The 17,739-nt window shown below is 39.7% G+C and overlaps 1 protein-coding gene across 1 annotated transcript in view; it reads right to left on the reverse strand.

Moving 5' to 3' along the window:
* CEP350 (centrosomal protein 350) overlaps positions 1 to 17,739 on the reverse strand; it is a 73,651-nt gene that overhangs the window by 27,791 nt on the left and 28,121 nt on the right. The window contains exons 13-28 of the mRNA XM_054165556.1: positions 17,169 to 17,322; positions 15,899 to 16,062; positions 14,820 to 15,009; positions 13,063 to 13,283; positions 12,788 to 12,951; positions 12,029 to 12,139; positions 11,669 to 11,794; positions 10,645 to 10,781; positions 10,183 to 10,302; positions 8,882 to 9,048; positions 8,195 to 8,391; positions 7,479 to 7,663; positions 6,504 to 6,591; positions 5,969 to 6,115; positions 5,001 to 5,158; positions 1,263 to 1,385 (exon numbers count right to left, since the gene is read on the reverse strand). Of these exons, the coding sequence (XP_054021531.1) occupies positions 1,263 to 1,385; positions 5,001 to 5,158; positions 5,969 to 6,115; positions 6,504 to 6,591; positions 7,479 to 7,663; positions 8,195 to 8,391; positions 8,882 to 9,048; positions 10,183 to 10,302; positions 10,645 to 10,781; positions 11,669 to 11,794; positions 12,029 to 12,139; positions 12,788 to 12,951; positions 13,063 to 13,283; positions 14,820 to 15,009; positions 15,899 to 16,062; positions 17,169 to 17,322 (2,452 nt within the window). The remainder of the gene's footprint in view (positions 1 to 1,262; positions 1,386 to 5,000; positions 5,159 to 5,968; positions 6,116 to 6,503; positions 6,592 to 7,478; positions 7,664 to 8,194; positions 8,392 to 8,881; positions 9,049 to 10,182; positions 10,303 to 10,644; positions 10,782 to 11,668; positions 11,795 to 12,028; positions 12,140 to 12,787; positions 12,952 to 13,062; positions 13,284 to 14,819; positions 15,010 to 15,898; positions 16,063 to 17,168; positions 17,323 to 17,739) is intronic.

The following is a 17,739-nucleotide window of genomic DNA, read 5'->3' on the forward strand; positions in this document are numbered from 1 at the left end:
AGCATTCAGATGACACTAGCATGATATCCAAGTCCTACCAGTTTCTCTGGTGCTAATATTACACATTCTATCCATGCACTGCAAATATTAATCTGGAAGCATCAGCCTGCTGCTCTAACCTGAACTTATACATTTGTATCCAAGGTATAATGACTTTAAGCCCAAACTAGATGGTTTCAGCAGCTATTCTGAAGTAGTTACCAGACAGCAGGAGCAAAGTGAAATCTCTGTCTGCCACTCAGAACACAGTAGAGAAAGGAGACTAAACTCACTGAATGGTTTAGGTTGGAAGGGACCTTAAAGACCATCCAGTCCAGTGCCCTCACATGGGCTGGGACACCGTCCCCCAGACCAGGTTGCTCAAAGTCCCATCCAGCCTAGCCTTGAACACTTCTAGGGATATGACATTCACAGCTTCTCTGGGCAACCTGTTCCACTGCCTCACCACCCTCATCATAAAATCCCTGTCGTCCTTATATTTCATTTAAATCTGCCCTCTCAGTGTAAAAACTTTAGCTTTTCTCTTATCACTACAGGCCCTGTTAAAAAGTCTTTCTTCAACGTTTCTTACTGAAAAGCCTTCTCTTCTCTAGGCTGAACAACCTCAGCTCTCTCAGCCTGTGCTCACAGCAGAAGGGCTCCAACCCTCCAATCATTTTCATGGCCTCTTCTCACCCTGCTCCAACAGATCCATGTCCTTCTGTGCTGAGGACTCCAGAGCTGTACCCAGCACTACAGGTGGGGTCTCACCACAGCAGAACAGAGGGCAAGATCACCTCCTTTGACCTGCTTCCCATGGTGCAGGGTGTGCAGCCAAGGTCATGATTGGCTTTCAGGCTTCCAAGTGCATACTGCCAGCTCATGTCTAACGTTTTTGTCCACCAGTATCCTCAAGTCTCTCTCTGCAGGGCTGCTCTCAATCCACTCATCCCTCAGTCTATATTAATATTGGGGATTGTCCTGACACAGGTGCAGGACCTTGCACTTGGCCTTGCTGACATTCCTGAAGTTCACATGGGCCCACTCCTCAAGCCTGTCAATGTCTCTATGGATAGCAACCCTTTCCTCAAGCAAATCACCTACACCACTCAGCTTGGTATGGTCTACAAACTTGCTGAGGGTGCACTCAATCTCACTGTGTCATTAACTGGAAACTATACAAAGTGTCAAAAACATTCACTGACCAAGAACCTCTTGACTTTCTAGGACTGAACAGAGCATGCTCTATCAAAGACTCCACCACTTGAGAAACATACAGTTACCTGACCAATTGGTTGTAGATATACAGCTGGAATTTGGGGTGTAGGTTGGGAAAACAGACACTGAGAGAAGCCCAGTGGTGAGACGTAAAGACAGAGAAGAAGTAGTGTACAGGAGAGCAGTGTCTACAAAATAAGGAGGAAGAGTTTAAAACTAAGATAGCAAAAAAGGCAGAAAGAACGAGAAAAGGATAGCACCTAGCAAAGAACTTCAACATTAATTGCATTTAACATTGTATAGTTATTACCCAACATCTGAAGGAGAGAAACTATACACTGTTAAGCAGAAGGTAACAGAACACATTCATTTGCAACACTTCATATTCTGTTAGTAGAAGGCAAGCTATTGACACGTTGCTGCATTTTCCTTTAAAGTTTGGAAGGAGTTTAATTACTCAGATGCAGACTTCCACATGCACTGGTTACCTTATCTCAGCCTGATCTTTCTGCAGCTCCTGCTGTTCTGACTGTTAAAGTATTACTAGCATTCCATAGCACGCTGGTTTTGTGATATGAACAACTTTGCTAGGTTGAAACTTTAAACACGTTTTTCATAGACCTGGTGAAACCTCAGTAAAACTACAAAGGTAAACACCAATGAAAGGACAAAAAAAGGGAGATTAAAAGGGTGTATTTTTAAAACAGGAGCAATTCCACAAAAAGTCTGAGATATATCTGCCATGCTATTTTAGGGTTTTGGGGGGTTTTTTTGCAACAAAGTGCAGACTTGGTCTCAAAATATTCACATATTGCCTCGATCATTTGAAGTACTAATGCCTACTGTTAAAAAAAGTAAATCTACATAAATGTATAGCTGTGCTTAAAATGGTATTTCCTAATGAATCACCATTTTAAGCTAATTCCTAATGAATTCATTATCACATTCATAGAAAAATACCATGCTCCACATAGCTCTGTCAACTATAATGCAAGCCAAGAAGCATACTAAGGAAAAGCAAAAGAAAATTAGCATTTAATCAGTTCTCCTATTGCACAGATTATCATTAAAGTTGCATATGCAAGGAAAACAAGGGGAAAATGGTTAATTCTCTTTGACAGAGCATGCTCCTGTTCACATGCAGGCTACACAAACTCATCAGTTAAAACTGAAACAGAACTGTTCTTTCGCTCCCCTTTTAGCAGAAGAGACGTATTAAAGCTGCCTCATAAGTAAGGAGGCCAAAAGATTTCTGCTTTGCTGTGGAGCAGAGCAAATCCAGCAGAGCAGGCTTCCCAGCTCCTTCCTCTAGTTCCTTTGTACTTTGTCACCGCACTTCCTTCCCTTTGACACAGCTCACAATCTGATTGATTCCTTTCAAACAGCAGCTTCTTATCATGACGTCCCAAACCAAAATGTCTCTATGACGTTTATTATCCTTATGTGCTTTACAAATGAGGACATTTAGTAAAAGATACCAAGTCAGCACTGTATTTCAATCAGTAAGCACTATCGTTACCAATATACCTGCAGAAGGTCGGCAAAAGCTATAGAATTAAGAATGACTTCTGGAGAGCCATTTATGTTTACACAACCCCCTACTTCCTCTGAACATCTATAGCAAACCAAGACAAAACCACAAAATCAAAAATACATGACCACATACATTGTAGCAGACAATTTCCACTTGTTTCACCTAAACCCAATTCTTTCAGCTCAAATTCTGCTATCCACCTTTTGAATAGTGTTTGCCGGATGAGCAATATTTCGGACTGACTGAAGTATCTTGAAGTGCAGAACATACTTTGTATCTACTACTATCCCTTGTAAGAGCAAGAACAATTATTTAATTTATATGTAATTCTTTCTGCAACTCTTCAGTGTTGCTTAGAAATGAAAGCACTTTGAGTAACATAAGGTATCAAAACCAATACTGACAAAACCTGACTAAAATTGACAAAGGAAGTCCTGAATATGAAAGTGTATTTATAATCTCTTACAGTATTAGTACTATATTCAGTAAAATCCATGAGCAATTTCTTGCAGCATAAGCTGTAACTTTTCTGTCACCATTTAGAATTTTGCATGCTGAAGCTTGGGTGGAAAAAAATAAGATACAGCTGATCTTTTAAACAACAACAACAAAAAAAGGGATCGGAAGGGAAAAACAATCCTTTTCTTCAAACCCCAGAAGGCAGCATGGTCTACAGAGCACATCTTTTTCAAGACCCAATCTTAAGCCATCCACCAACCTCTAAGACATATTTCAAGGAGGAGTTTGCTGCTATAGTGACTGGGTGGTTTTCACATGACTTGGAATGCCAAGAGTTTGGTTTTGGAAAGAGGACACTTGGGAGACTTCAAATCGTTTTGGCTGTTCAGTTTATCCAGTCCCACCAGAAAAGCCTGAATAAAATAGCAATCGGCTCAGGCTAGAACATGAAGATGACCCTCTAACTGAAACATGGTTTTGTTTTTTACCTACTTACACCAAATCCTCACTTACTGCTACTGGGTTTTAGCTTTGTCATATACAACTACATGCAAGTATGGGAAATGTGCTTCTCAAATGACTGAAGCAAACAGGGTGCTGAGGAGTCACACGCAGCTTGCCTATGAAAACAGCAGTGTTTCACTTTGTGATGTTTCATCCAGCTGTTAAGAGTCTCAAGAGAAAAAACATTACAAAGATCACCCCTAGGGTCTAAACTACAGTGACTTGCCTTGGTTATAAGTTAAAAAAAGTTGTGAGTGAAGAGTATTTGGTGTGGTAACTGGAAGAGGCCAGACTTTTAATGGGTTAGTCTCAAGTAAGTACTTAATGCTTCAAGCTCATGAGCACATGCTGGTAAAGCATTTGGGGAGTTTAGTGCAAATTCATTGACTGAAAAGATGCAGAAACAACTTTGTATTCAAAACAGATTCTGTCTTAGTTTTCAGACCCAGGAACTGCACATATACTTCACTGTTTCCTTTGAAGACTAATGACCATTTTCAACTATTTTTTTCTAACCTGTGGACCACACATGAGGAAAAGAAAGGTAGTCTTAAATGCCTGTCTTCTCAGGCACACACATACCACCTCTATTAAGAAAATACTTACAGGATTCATCCCTAGCTGATTTTAATGGAATCAGAACTGAAATTCAGCAGCTAGAAAACAAGGTAGAAGTCACGTGCCTGAGAAGCTCAATGACTTTCTTGAGCCAGATCTCAAATTCAGTTCTAGTTTTGGCATAAGACTATTGCTATTTAGAACTTACGCTTCAATTGAAGATAAAAATTTGTACTTTAAATTCCAGAGTCTCACTCCCTGCATTTTTTTTCCCTTTTAAAATAAAAGGGGACATAAATAAAGGCATTCTTTTGACCATTTGACTTCAGTTCTGTCCCTGTAAGAGGAACTCTGACAAAATGTACCATCAAGCTGGAGCCTGGCCACAGTCCCTGCAGGTACAAACATCAAAAAATCTCTTAAATTGATGAGCTCTTTACCAGCTACAGAGAATATTAAAACCGATCCACTGCAACAAAACCATGACCACACAGTCTGCCAGCTAACAGTGTTCTAATCTCAGTTTTCATAGAAGAATTCTAACTTTCAAAAATATTATACTCAAAGATTAATATAGTTCTAGTAATGCTTCAAATCAGCTATTTTTCAGGCAACTGAGATCAGAGGGTACGTGATATCAATAGCTCTGATTTTTCAGATGGCCATTTTTGGTGCAGATACTGGTTAAAATCAACTCATTCTACCACAACAGTAAACACTCGTGTGAATTAAAATAGAAATTAGTTACTTTTCATCCATTCTGCTGCGCATTTTCTTGAGTTTCTGCATAATGCTGCTAGTCTCACTGCTGGAGATTGAGATTGGAGAAGGGCTGCGTGTTTCTCCATCAGTTGGAAGCGGGCTAGAAGCATTGCTCTGCTTGATGTCATCCTCGCTGGGAAATTCCTGCAAATAAGTATTAAAAGACCCCACAACATTAAAAGTAAGAAGACTTATTCTGCAGTCTTTTTCACAAACTTTGTCAATTTATCTTAGATTTCCTCAGATTACATCAGATGCTACTTCAGGTAAGCCTGTCCACCTGCAGATTTAACTGCATTTTCCGACTTCATTTTTATTTGACACGTTCTTTTTTTCAGTACACTTTTTTCCCCCCCTCCATAATTCAAGTTTTCCCCCTAACAGTATCCAGCACAAAAACCCCACCAGAATTCAATTACCCAAACAAGACACCAATCCCTTCTACACTACTATTAAACTTGTGTTTCCCCAAAATATTTTAAGTAGAGAGAGCGTTGACAACTTCCTGTCTTGCTGTCTCATAAAGCAGATGCAAGAAAGTTCATGTCATGACACTGGCACACCCACAAAACAGCAAGTTTTGGGTTTAGTCCTTACACTTAGTGCTTTGGGGGTTGACAAACAACCAAACAAAATCAGAGCCTGAGATACCCAAGTATCAAAAAAGTGCTATTTACAAAGTCATTAGTTCAGCTTGAGAACTGACTGGCAACATCTACTGCTCAGTTCAACCAGAAGATTTTAGAACTGCTCCAAAATGTATTCCCTTCAGCAACACTTTGCAGAAGTTAAACATAAAGTTGCTGAGACAAAGATGATGAGACCATATGAGGCAGACAAAAATTCCAAGTGATAGGTCAAATTTAGCTGCTTTGCTTTCCTATAACCACTGAAGTTAAGTCCCAGTTGCACAGCTGAAGAGGGAAGCCTCCACCTTCTGTACCTAGCACTTACCAGCTTGTTTTCTCCTGCAGACTTCAGCTTTTCCTGCAGTTTCATTGTAGTCTGCCGGATCCTTTTTATGTCTTCCTGCTGCTTAAGGATCAGCTGTCTCTCCTTCCGAGCAGCCTTGTTAGCCTCTTGAAGACGCTTGATTTCTGCCTTTTAGGTATAAAAGATTGAAGATAAGAACCAGGGGGGACAGCCCTCAAGAACACACTCTAAACCTGCCACTGTGCCCATGCTATGGGTCCAAATTGACCAAAATTGTATGCTGAAATAATTGGGTAGAATTTCAGCAGCAAAGCACAGAATTATCAATTCATGTATCTTAGTCTCAACAGTGAGATCACTGATACAGAAGGCCCCTTTTAAATAATGTGTTAACTACCACCAAAATGCAAGTAAAAGTTATTGGCAAGCAATACTGCTAGCTTCCTATCCAAAAGTCTGGGATGGAGTTTTCTCAATTCTTAGCTTTTTCAGTGTCTGAAACATTTAAAGGCTACAGAGGGGTTTCCACAGGATTTTCCTAGAAGGTATCAGTTACCTTTTCCTGCTGTAATTTCAGGAGCAGACCACGCTGCCTCTTTCGAATTGGAGGCATCTTATCATCCTCTCCCTTGTCTCGTAAATGCCTACAAACAGATTGGAAGAAAGGACAAGGAAAAAAAATGCACAACAGTGAGACTTTTATTCTTTAAAGCAAAAAGAAAATATTACTTTTCCTAACCTGCAGGAGACTATATGCCTGTAGTCCTGTACTTAATCACTGGCATGCTCTGTTAGTGGAATTTTTTGCACAGTGTAGTCAAAGACATGCACAGTTAAAAGGCCAGTTCAGGCAATACAAAATCTCACCTGAAGGAGCTCTGCAGAGCTCTTGAGAAAGACAGAGGGTCTTAGGTCACTACTTTGCAATCCTTTGTCAAACTCATGACAAGAAAGTGGAATAAAGTGCCTGGTGAACAATGATACTCTCATACAGAGAGTAACCATGGAAAAGCATTACTGACTGGATCTGGCCACCACCGATTAGTGGTAACACTAGCTACTTCAGGTGGGCATTTCAGGACAAAGCAGATGTTAGGTTGGAAACAAATCATTAAGTACAACAGGTATCCAGACACACAAAATTTGGCCTGAGCAAATGAAAATTACCTCAGCTAGACACCAAACAAATAAAGGTATAACTGCTTGACAGTGTTACACCTTCTTGAATTAAGACTTGTAGAGTAATGGCAGGGAACTACCTTTTCTGACTGACAAACATTTGATCATGTTCTGTTCAAATAAAATTCTCTTTTATCAAACCACATTCAACATAAAAATCAAAGCCCATGTACAAAGCAGCTTCTGTCCTTTGCAACTGACAATAACATTTGTGTAGATTACTGTTGGCAGTAGATTACTTTAGTAATGATACTTAAAAAAGGTGGGGTGAAAGCAAAATCATATAAAAAAGCCTTCAAGATGTACAGAAAAATGTTCAGTCAGCAATAGTATATACACAGGGCTGCCTTACTTCTTCTGGTGCTCCAGCCAAGCTAATTCAGCCTTGGTCTTCTCTTTCAGAGCCTTCTCCCGGAGCCGAAGCAGTGAGGACTGATGAGCTGCTCGCACTTCCTCCTCTTTCATGTATTGTCTCACCATCTCCATGGTAAACTTAGAGAAACTATCCTGACCTCCTGAGAATGGCATGCTCAGTTCCTACAAGGCCAGAGAAATTGGGCATGACTTGATAGTACAGAAATTCCAAGGCTCTTTCCAAATACAAAATGTCTGTATGCACAGGTGCACACATACAAGAACAGGTGTAAGAAGGGAAGCTGAGCTTTGTGCAGAGCAGCCTTTTCTGCCCTGGGCTGTGTGACAGATTTAGGACATCCCCTCTTGAGCTGGAGAAATGAAGTATCCTCTTGTACTTCCTAGCTTTGTGTAGGAATGGTGGGAAGACAATCCACTGGGCCTTTATAATCTACCTCAAAATGACACTCCTGTACTCCAAAGCCGTAAGAGAACAGGCAGAGGCCTGGATGAGTTCTGTAAGTCAAGTCATCACACTTGTACAACAGTGACAAACAGCATGATTCATACAACTCTGTGTTTTTGAGGTGCTCAAACAACCACTTGGAGGAAAAGAACCCTAAAGCTTGTAAACACAACTAAGAATAGCTCACTTAGAGCTCATAAGCTTAACCACTTCAGTTAATTCACCTTAACTGTGGTGGCTTGACCTACCTTGATAGATGACAGAGCTGTTTTTCCTGTCGAGACGTCCTCATCAGAATCATCGCGGTTACCACGTTTCTTCTCCAAGTTATTTCTGCGATGGCTCTCGGAAGGCAGCAAAGACCGGAAAGACTTTTCCTCAATCTCATCCTCTGTCATGGACTCATCAAATTTCAGGGAATACCCTGTTGCAACAGAAGCGGAATCTGAGGGGGATATCAGGGAAGGGGTTTTATGCTTGGGTATGTACCATGGAAGGTGACTTTACTCTGTCTCACCTTAATAAAGTTAGAAGGCTGGGAAGACAGGGAGATAACTAATGTAGAAAAATAAGTGTTTGGACAAGTGACCTTGATTTAGGCTACAAAACATTGCTGGTTAGTTTAAAAAGACCTAACAGGCTTCTGTACACAGGTATACTGGGGCTGCTGAAATATTTGATGGTCAGCCTGCAGATTCAGCAAGTGAACATCTGGCTACAACTACCACAGCAGAAAGGAGAATGGCTCCTAGACTCTCACTCTGATGTACACAGAATCTCAAAGGTTCCCATCTTACTTTGTCAAATTCGCCTGGGAGTCAGTTTCTTCACACATGCATTCCCTCATTTATTTCAGAACTTAATTCCAGAACAGCACCTCCCTCCTTCCCACCTCACCACCTTCAGATTCACCACATGCAAATAAGAAAGCTAACCTTTTTCATCTGGCAGTGATAAAATACTATCACTTGGCAAGGAATCATCCACAGCAGTCTGAGCCTGTTCTTCAATACTGCTAGTTAGCTTCTCATGACGGGAAAGCTTCTTCTCGTTCTCCTTAGAAGATGGAGCTGAAGGACTCTCTTGGCGGCTGCTGGTACTGCTGCGTTATCAAGAGATGTTTTTAACTAATTACGCATGTCAAAATATTTACGCTACATGATTACTGTACATACCATGACTAATATCCCAGCAATAATTGACATGCAGAGAATTTGGGTTTGTTTTTATATTGCTGTTTGGCTACTTTCAAATTCCAAGCTTGAGAAGGGCAAAATGCAAATACTTAGGACTTAGAAAAGGACTCCAAAAACCAGTGACTTAAAGCAACTTTCAGGTTAAGAAGGTGATGCAATAGAAGTGTGCGGGTAGGCCACAGCGCAGAAATCAGAATAATCTCAGCTGAACAATTTCTGAAGGTATTTCATCCAACCAAAATAAAGGTCACATCCAAGTTCTGAACACCTGCAAGGACAGAGGATCCCACAACCTCCCTGCAGCACCCCTATTCCAGTGCGCGATCACTCTCACAGGGAGGATTTTGTTTTCAAATGATTTTCCCCTTTCTGCAATGTCACCACTGCCTTCTGTCATCTCCATCTGCACCTCCAAGAAGAGCACAGCCTTATGTCCTTTAACAAAACACCTTTAGGACACTGAAACCAGAGCACTGGTTAGCTTTCTCTTTTCCAGGTTAAGCTAGCTCAGTTTCTTCATCCTGTCTTACACATCATGTACTCCAGCCTCCTAACCATCTTGACAGTTCACTGCTAGACTTGCATCAGCACATTAATGTCTTTTCTCTACCAAGGTGCCCAAAACCAGACATTGTATTCCAGATACAGACTGAACAGAGAGGAATAATCATTTCCCTTTACTGCCTGCTAGACTCTTTGTTAATTCAGCTGAATGAGAAAGCAGATGTGGAAGTCAACCATTCTTAAGTGAGGAAAGCCCAACCCATCCAATTAGAACAAATAACAGCAAATTCAAAACTGAAGATACTAACACATAACATATTATTGCATTGTGGACCATAGTGTAATAGGATTTTTAGCTAAAGTCAAAGCAAATTCTGGTAGGCATGTAAACCTTCAAGCTCTGGAATATAAGACAGGTTTACCACCTGAAGGTTTAATATTGAATTTTCCACTTTAAAAAGTATCTTTGCACTTTAGTTCTTATTTACAGCATAACAAACAAACAAAAAAGCCTGTGTAATCTAAACTCTTCTTACCTCTGGTCATGAACCTTTTTTCTTGAGGTCTCTGAATAGCTATCAAATATTGCTGAGTATGTCTGTTTTGAGTCACTTGTCTCCTCTTTAGCTTTTGACACGGCAGCAGACTCACATTTCCTGAGAAAGAGAAGTGATTTGGATAAATCTGTCTTAAAGAGTACTACAGTTTTCACAGTTTTCAGTTTACTAGAAGTAGTAACAGTCACTATTTCTGAAAAGACCACTTAAAGCTTAGATTAGTTAAATCATCCCAGAAAACAGTTGGAGCATCTTTTTCTACTCTTTTACAGAGAGCTTTACACACTCAGTTAATACCACCTTTAGGGTACATGAGAGCATAAAGATGGAATCCTAAAGGTTCACTCATTATGACATCTTCAAATTTTCTTCAAGATTAGGTGAATCAAAAACTAACTCTCTTACTTCCCCCCTTTCCCAAGATATGAAACTATGCAAGACCTGTTTGCATCATTTTGAGCTCTCAGTTGCTTCAGGAACTCTAAGTGGAGCTGCCGCTGTTGGTCAAGCAAGGAGGTGACTGGAGCAGCTGGAGCACTGACAGTATCTGAGATCTGGGTTCGTACTAACTCCGGTATCTGAGTACAAGAACAACAAATACAATGAGCTTAGCAGTATCAAAATGGTTCTGAAAGAGAAAATAGCCATAGAATTCACTGATTTATTGAACAAACATATAAGACACATTTTTGAGGTGCTTTGTACCTACATATCAATTTTAGCTGTAAAAAGCGCACACTGCTCTGTAAATACTCCTTATGCACAGAAGAATTATGGATATGAAACTACAGACATGCAAGGCACTATTTATCATTCTGATCAACTTAAGCAAGCTCTGCTTACTAGAATGATCCCCACACAATAAAACATTTCAGACCTACCACTGCAATTCATAAAAGGAAACAAAGAGAAAGGATAAAAACAAAACAACAAATCAAAAAAAAGGAGTGAGAGAAGGAAAAATAAAAGGTGAGAAGGGGGAAAAACAAAAAAAGAGAGAGAAGTTAAAAAGAGAGTTAAGATGTCTGTTGAAGATCCTCCTCCCTCCTTTTTCTTATTTATTTGTTGGGCTCCTATATTCAGAAATGCACAAAATTTCTGTTTTCCTGCTTTTCTAATTTAATTGGCAGGTAAACCAGATACAGGAACAATCCTTCATGGAGCACAACTCTTAGAAATTAAAGATGTTGTGCCCACTACAATCAATCTCTCCTGAAAGAGTAGAAACTTCTTAACAGTTTGCTACCAGGTAGATGATAAGAGTAATGACCAGGGATTTAAGGGTGCTGACTGCTCTCTGAGTAAGGATGCTACAAAAGCTCCTTTAAAGTCCTACTATTTGTCCCATTACAGAGGTGCAAAAGTTGCACTGAGAATGACACTGAACAGAGAACCTAGAGGCAAAAAAAGCACTCAAAATCATACTGGAATTAGAACAGCTTTTTTCTTTCACACAGGACCTCACCTCACAGTGAGCTGCATCTGTAGTGAGATGCACAGTTTCTGCCTGCTTAGCTGCAGCCTTACACGAGGTCTCTTGTACAGCCTCCTGCCGTGCCTGGACCCGGTGCTGCACTGACTCTGTGTGGACCTACATACAAAATACAGACAGATCGGCTCTTCACAATGTACTAGCTGTAACAACTAGGGTTTCATTTCTTAAAATCTGGTGGGAAAAAAGTTTGAAATTGGCCCTAAGAGTGTTTTTACAGCTACTTTAAGTCCCTTCACCACTTATCCACATGCTGACAGCTTCAAATTAAGAGGATTTACTTACAGCATTTTGCCTCTTACACACTCCATATTTTTTGTAGGGCAGCATTACCTGAGCTGCCTTCTGCCTTGCCTCGTCCAGTTGTCTCTGACTTTCTAAAGCTTCTTGCTCAGCTTTGATTTTCAGAAGAGCTAATTCTCGTTCATGGCGCTGCTGCTGTGCCTACAGATGAGGAAAACAAGTTTTAATCATGCAAGTTAAATGTAGAGACCTTTTTTAACCTAGGCACTTCCAAAAGATGTAGGAGGCAGTGCTTCTTCTAACATAACATTTTCAGCCTGCTGATTGACCCTTTTTTCTTTTTAAGTAGACAGCAAACAATGCATGTCCCTCATACCCTTCCCAAGTGGTGCAAGAAAGAAGATTTAGGAACTCAACTAAGTTTGACAAACTATAACAAGCAACCTTACCAACATAAGGCAATTTCAGCCAAAAACATGTTTTTCATGGAAAGAGAACTGATGCAGCCTGAACACTACACGTCACTGGGAGCCATCATCAAGCCCAGTAAATAGCCAAGTTTTTGTTTTACTGCACTACACAACCAAAGCAGTGACTCCAGCTAGTGGTGTATTAATGACACACACTCTAAGAGTCAGCAGTTCCTTGGTGACTCATTCACTTAAGGTAAGAGATATTAATCCTAAAAAGTGGACACTGTCTGAAACACTCCATTACTCCTATTATGAACTCTCTGCATTGCTAACAAAAGCATACCTTGCCCTAATCAGATTAATTTTCTTGCAAAATTTAAAAAAAAAAAAAAGATAACAAAAAGGAAGGTAAGACAAGGAAGTGTTTTTCCATTACCTTTAGAATCTGAGCCAAAGAAACAGTCTCTTGTTGGGCAAGTGCTATGCCTCGTATTCGTTCTACATCCGAAAGCTGTCTCACAGACTCCTCAATAGCACTGAGGTAGTTCAACTGTGCTGACAAACATTGCTGAAGACCAGCAGGAGAGAAGTGCATGCATCCTGCAGGATAAGACATACTGGTCAACTTCCAGACTTCAGTGCCCCACATCAAAAAATAAATCAAAATTAGAACTGCTCTGGGATTAGCAGAGTTTTAACAAAACAACTCACCGCTTGCTGAGGCTGCGCCTGCTTCAGTCCTGCCAGTTCCCATGCTCAAGTCATGGAAGGCTGCATTAGGCTTCATCCCTGATGTTGTGTTTCCAGAGAAGCCAGCAGGTGACTTGACCCTTTCTCCTGTATTGGCCACAGAATCAAACTGCAAGATTTTTTGGGAACCAGGAGGTAGGGAAGAAGTCTGTGTCTTCTGGGGCCTGCTCTTGTCTGAGAAACTAGAAGTGAAATGGCAAAGGAAAGGAGTCAATATTCTCTTAAGTCCAGACATTTGATATGACAATAAAGCAGTACCATATACACCAAAAGTCATCTATGGTTTGCATAGGCCCAGTGTGGCTCAAGGAAATGGTCTCATGAGATGGACATCTCATATATATATGTGTATATAATACATTTAAAAAATAAATATCTACAAAAACATATGTACATAATAAATAAATAAATAAATATCCCTTTATAGACCTGTACAGCAGTCTAGGGTTAAGTTTCTATAGCATCATTTCCCCCCCACCCCAGTATTACCTAGTTAGCACACACACATAAATAAAATAAAATAGAATAATATCTATATGCTGTACATGGGCAGACAAGCAGTTTCAATGCCTCCTGTTAGAAATCTTGGCACTACAGGATGCACTTACCTGCATGTGCATTTACACATCTCTTTTGAGAGTCTGAGGGGAGAGCTTTGTTTTACTCACAGTAAATTAGGGCAGTATTTTGATATTGGAATACCATGAACGGCATTTTTGAAAAGTAAAAAGGTTACTATCAGCACATGGATGCAACTGAATGTGATAAACTGCTATCCTGAGCCTTCAACTGTTTCGCCAAGATGCAGTGAAATGCCTGAAGGCCAAAATTTGACTTAAGCAGTTAGTAAAATACTACAGTAACACTTCCCCCCAAAAAAATAAAGGTTACTGGTTTTCTTTAAACATACATGAAATTATGCAGACTCTTCTTATATTTATTATTCAAATTTTATTAAGGCAAAGAGGAGCAACAGTGTCTGCTTAAATCCCTTAGGATAAAGTTTTGCTTTATTTGGTATCTCTTAGGAGGTCAGAGGATATTCTAAACCAAATAGTGGGCATCAGTGAAGGTCATCAATATAAACACACACCTCAGAGTCATTTTCTACTCTCACAGAATGAGAGACCATTCATACTATTTGTTCTGTTTTAGAAATAAGTGCAGTGAAAACTATTTCATAGCTATCTTTATTGCACAGTTAGCAAAAAACCAGCACCAGTTCAGCTCTGAAAAAGCACCAACTCACAGAGATGGCTGGACTTAGGAGTATTAGCTGAACACAAGCTGAGCCAAAAATGTCTGTGGGTCTTACTGAAAAGAGCAAGATGTACTGCTTGGCTATTTTTCCTCCCTCTCCATTTCTTACAGACCACTTGTAGAAGGGGAAACCAAAAATTGTATTTCAATGATTGAGGTTCTGAACCTGATGGGATATCTATACTGGTTAGTTAGCCCTAAAAAAAACCCCAGAGGGATCACCTGGGGAGAAATTATTGTATTTGCATTTTCTCTTACCACAGCAATACATTTTGGACTTTCATATTTAAAATACAAGGGGAAAAAAACCTTTTCTGCAAGCCCATCTTACTAGCATTGGATTATTTGTTACTTTCCTTTTGCATATTCAAAGTGACATACACTTTTGATAACATGCTTAGTTACATTTGCATACAGCTTAGTTATGTTTGCATACAATCTTACAAGGTTCATGTTACCTCATTAGGGAGTGTCCAGACAAGTTTTCCAGAGTGCTGTCTGTATCTGTGTTCTGCTCATGGGATTTACTAGAAATTCTGCTACCTGATAAGGACTTCTTTGCCTGCTGGGATCCCCGCTCTAATTCAGATAGCACTTTTCCTTCTTCCACAGAAAAGGGGTGAGAACTTCCACTGAAAGACTCCACCCCTAAGAAGCAACAACATTGCAAAATGGTTACACTTGGCATTCAAAGTATGAGTATCTTAACCACCAGGAGCCTAAAAATAAATGAGAACTTTTTTCCCCACTTAAAGATGCCTTTGAGGTAGAAGTCTGTAAATCCAACAAGCAAGAAATCTGAGTTTGGCAGCTTTCTGCAAGAGATTGCTGTGTCCACTGTCAACAAAACTGTCACTCAGGTTTCATTTCACACAATCACTTCAAATAAAGAAGAGCATTTGACTCTTCAACACTGATAATTAGAATAAAGCCCTGCTTTCTTTGTGTTAAGCCAGAGAATTGTGAAAAAACAGGAGGAGAGATAATTTGGAATGTCAAACCTTATTTTTCTCATTCTTTTACTGACTTCAAAACTAGCTTTTCCTTATGTCATCCACTGATTATATAGTAAGAGCACAACAAGCATCATATTCCTTCATGGCTTTGTAACACACAAGTTATTGTAGGAAGAAGTATATTTATTAATTTGTGCACTAAGAAAACTGTGATGCAAAGGTGAAATCTATACAGGCAAACTTCTTATTGCCTTCATAAATGTGGCCATAACTCAGATTTCCCAGGAATTTTCTCTGCATTGAATCTGAGGATAACTCCCACAGGATACTACAATTAACTCATTTGTTAGAAGGCTGGTCTAAGAAAGGAAACATTTTGATCTCCTGCTTATTTAATTTCAGATAACTGCATTTTAAGGTCAGAGAATAATCAGAGTCAAAAAGAATTCAGGAAGGAATCCTCCTATCAGTATTAAATTACCATTTCTAGATAGGAGGAAAGATTATGAGTTTCATAATAAGAAAACCTGAAAATCCCCTTAAAAAAAAACCCCAACCCTACAGTCATGTACTGCACTTACGTTCCTTTTTTCCTCTCTTCTTAGAGGAACCAGAGGAGCGAGAAGATGTTGAAGACTGTGGTCCAGAGGAATGCTGAGAAGCAAGCTCTGCAGATGGAGGTTCATAGGGAGACTTCCTAATCGGAACCTCTTCCTGAATGCTTGAATTACTGCTTCCAGCAACACTGAAAAGGAGCACATTGACAGGGCTGAATCAAAGACTTCCAACTCCCACATTACACTGTGCATGAGAAATCCACCATACTTCAGAGACAGATGGCTGAAACTGCGCAGTTTTAGCCCATCTTGAAAAGCGTTGATTTTGAGATCAAAAACTGCAACAGCTGAAACAGTAGGAAGTTTGACATGATTTTGAACATATTGGAACATACTACTGGTACTATCAGACAGTACAAGATGGGTAACAAACATCCTTCCCAGTGCTAACTCTAGAGTGCTGTTTGATTACAGATTTAAACAGCCTCAGAATGACTCCAAATGTGACTGTATCTTAGGTAGTCACTTGGCACACAGACATCAACTGACAGAAATGTGAGTGATTTTCAAGAAAGAACTACAAAAGATTTGCAAATAACAGGGTAATGCAGCACATACTAAATAATACCAACAGAAGACCTATCAAGAAACTTGATCAGCAAGAAAACACTTTTTCCAGCCAACATTTTCAGTGTGCAATGTGCCTTTTACTTTCCTTCCTTGTGAGGTGAAGTACCACCTGTATAAACACAGTACTTGTGGCCTTCCTTAGGGTGCCCAAAGGGTGCAAATTTATCTCATTACAAAAAAATATGTCTTAGCAAACTAAGAAGGCCACATGAATTCAGTAGCAACGTGGGGAATCTCAGATTTAGTCTTCAATTTTAAGTCTGAACAAAAGGTTTCAAAAATTCTGACAGAGAATGTGTGTATCCATCACCAAGCATTACCAAACCCTTACTGAAAGTAATTACAGGCTTTTTACAACACTTTGAAGTACTAAAAGCAGTACTAAAGTACTATTTTAGTATTTTCAAATAGAGCTTTCCTTTTTTTTTTCAAAATTACAAAGTTTACACACAAGTTGGAGAACTAAATTCCACCTGACTCCAAAGGTAAAGAACACTGCCTAAAGCTACCTGCCAAACTAAAAGCAAAAAATAAAGAGCAGAAATAGTTTAACCTGTATCTTAACCGTGTTGATTCCTACATTAACTGCAGTGTCCTATGGAAATACCTCATCACTCTGACTAGTATCAATTAATTTTTCACAAGAATTTTAACACTCAATTACCTGAGGTCACATGAAATCTTTTTGTCTATTAGAGTGCTACTTCCCAGTGATGAGGAAAAATCATCTTCGTAAGAAACCACACTCTCTGGAGGGCTCATGGCAGGAAGCAAAGGGCGCATAAGGGTAGAGTCTCCACTGGGCTTTTCATCAAACACTAAAGGGTGACCAAAGAAGGGAACAGACAAAAAATGAAACCACATGCAAGCGTTCATCAAACAGGTAATAAAGCAGCAGACATCAAAATGCTCTCAGCCATGAATTAAAAACTTCTTTTCAAACACAAAACCATCAGGAAGACAACATCATGGCCATCTCATGGCAGTTGTAACACAGTGTAACAATCACAGTCATCTTCTCTTTGCAGATTATTGAATACTCCATTAACCCACTCCAGCTAGAACATTCTTGAAAAGCACAGTACTTGAGAGTAGAGGCATGTGTAGAACATTTAAATGCAATCATCTTTAAGGGAAATAGAACAGAAGAAAAAAGAATCAAGAAAAAAATGCAAGATCAAAATCAACTTCTCAGAATGCATTCCTCCTCAAAACCAGAAGGCAAGAGGTAAATT

This window comes from Dryobates pubescens, chromosome 11 (genome assembly GCF_014839835.1).
Source record: "Dryobates pubescens isolate bDryPub1 chromosome 11, bDryPub1.pri, whole genome shotgun sequence".
Lineage (NCBI taxonomy): Eukaryota > Metazoa > Chordata > Aves > Piciformes > Picidae > Dryobates > Dryobates pubescens.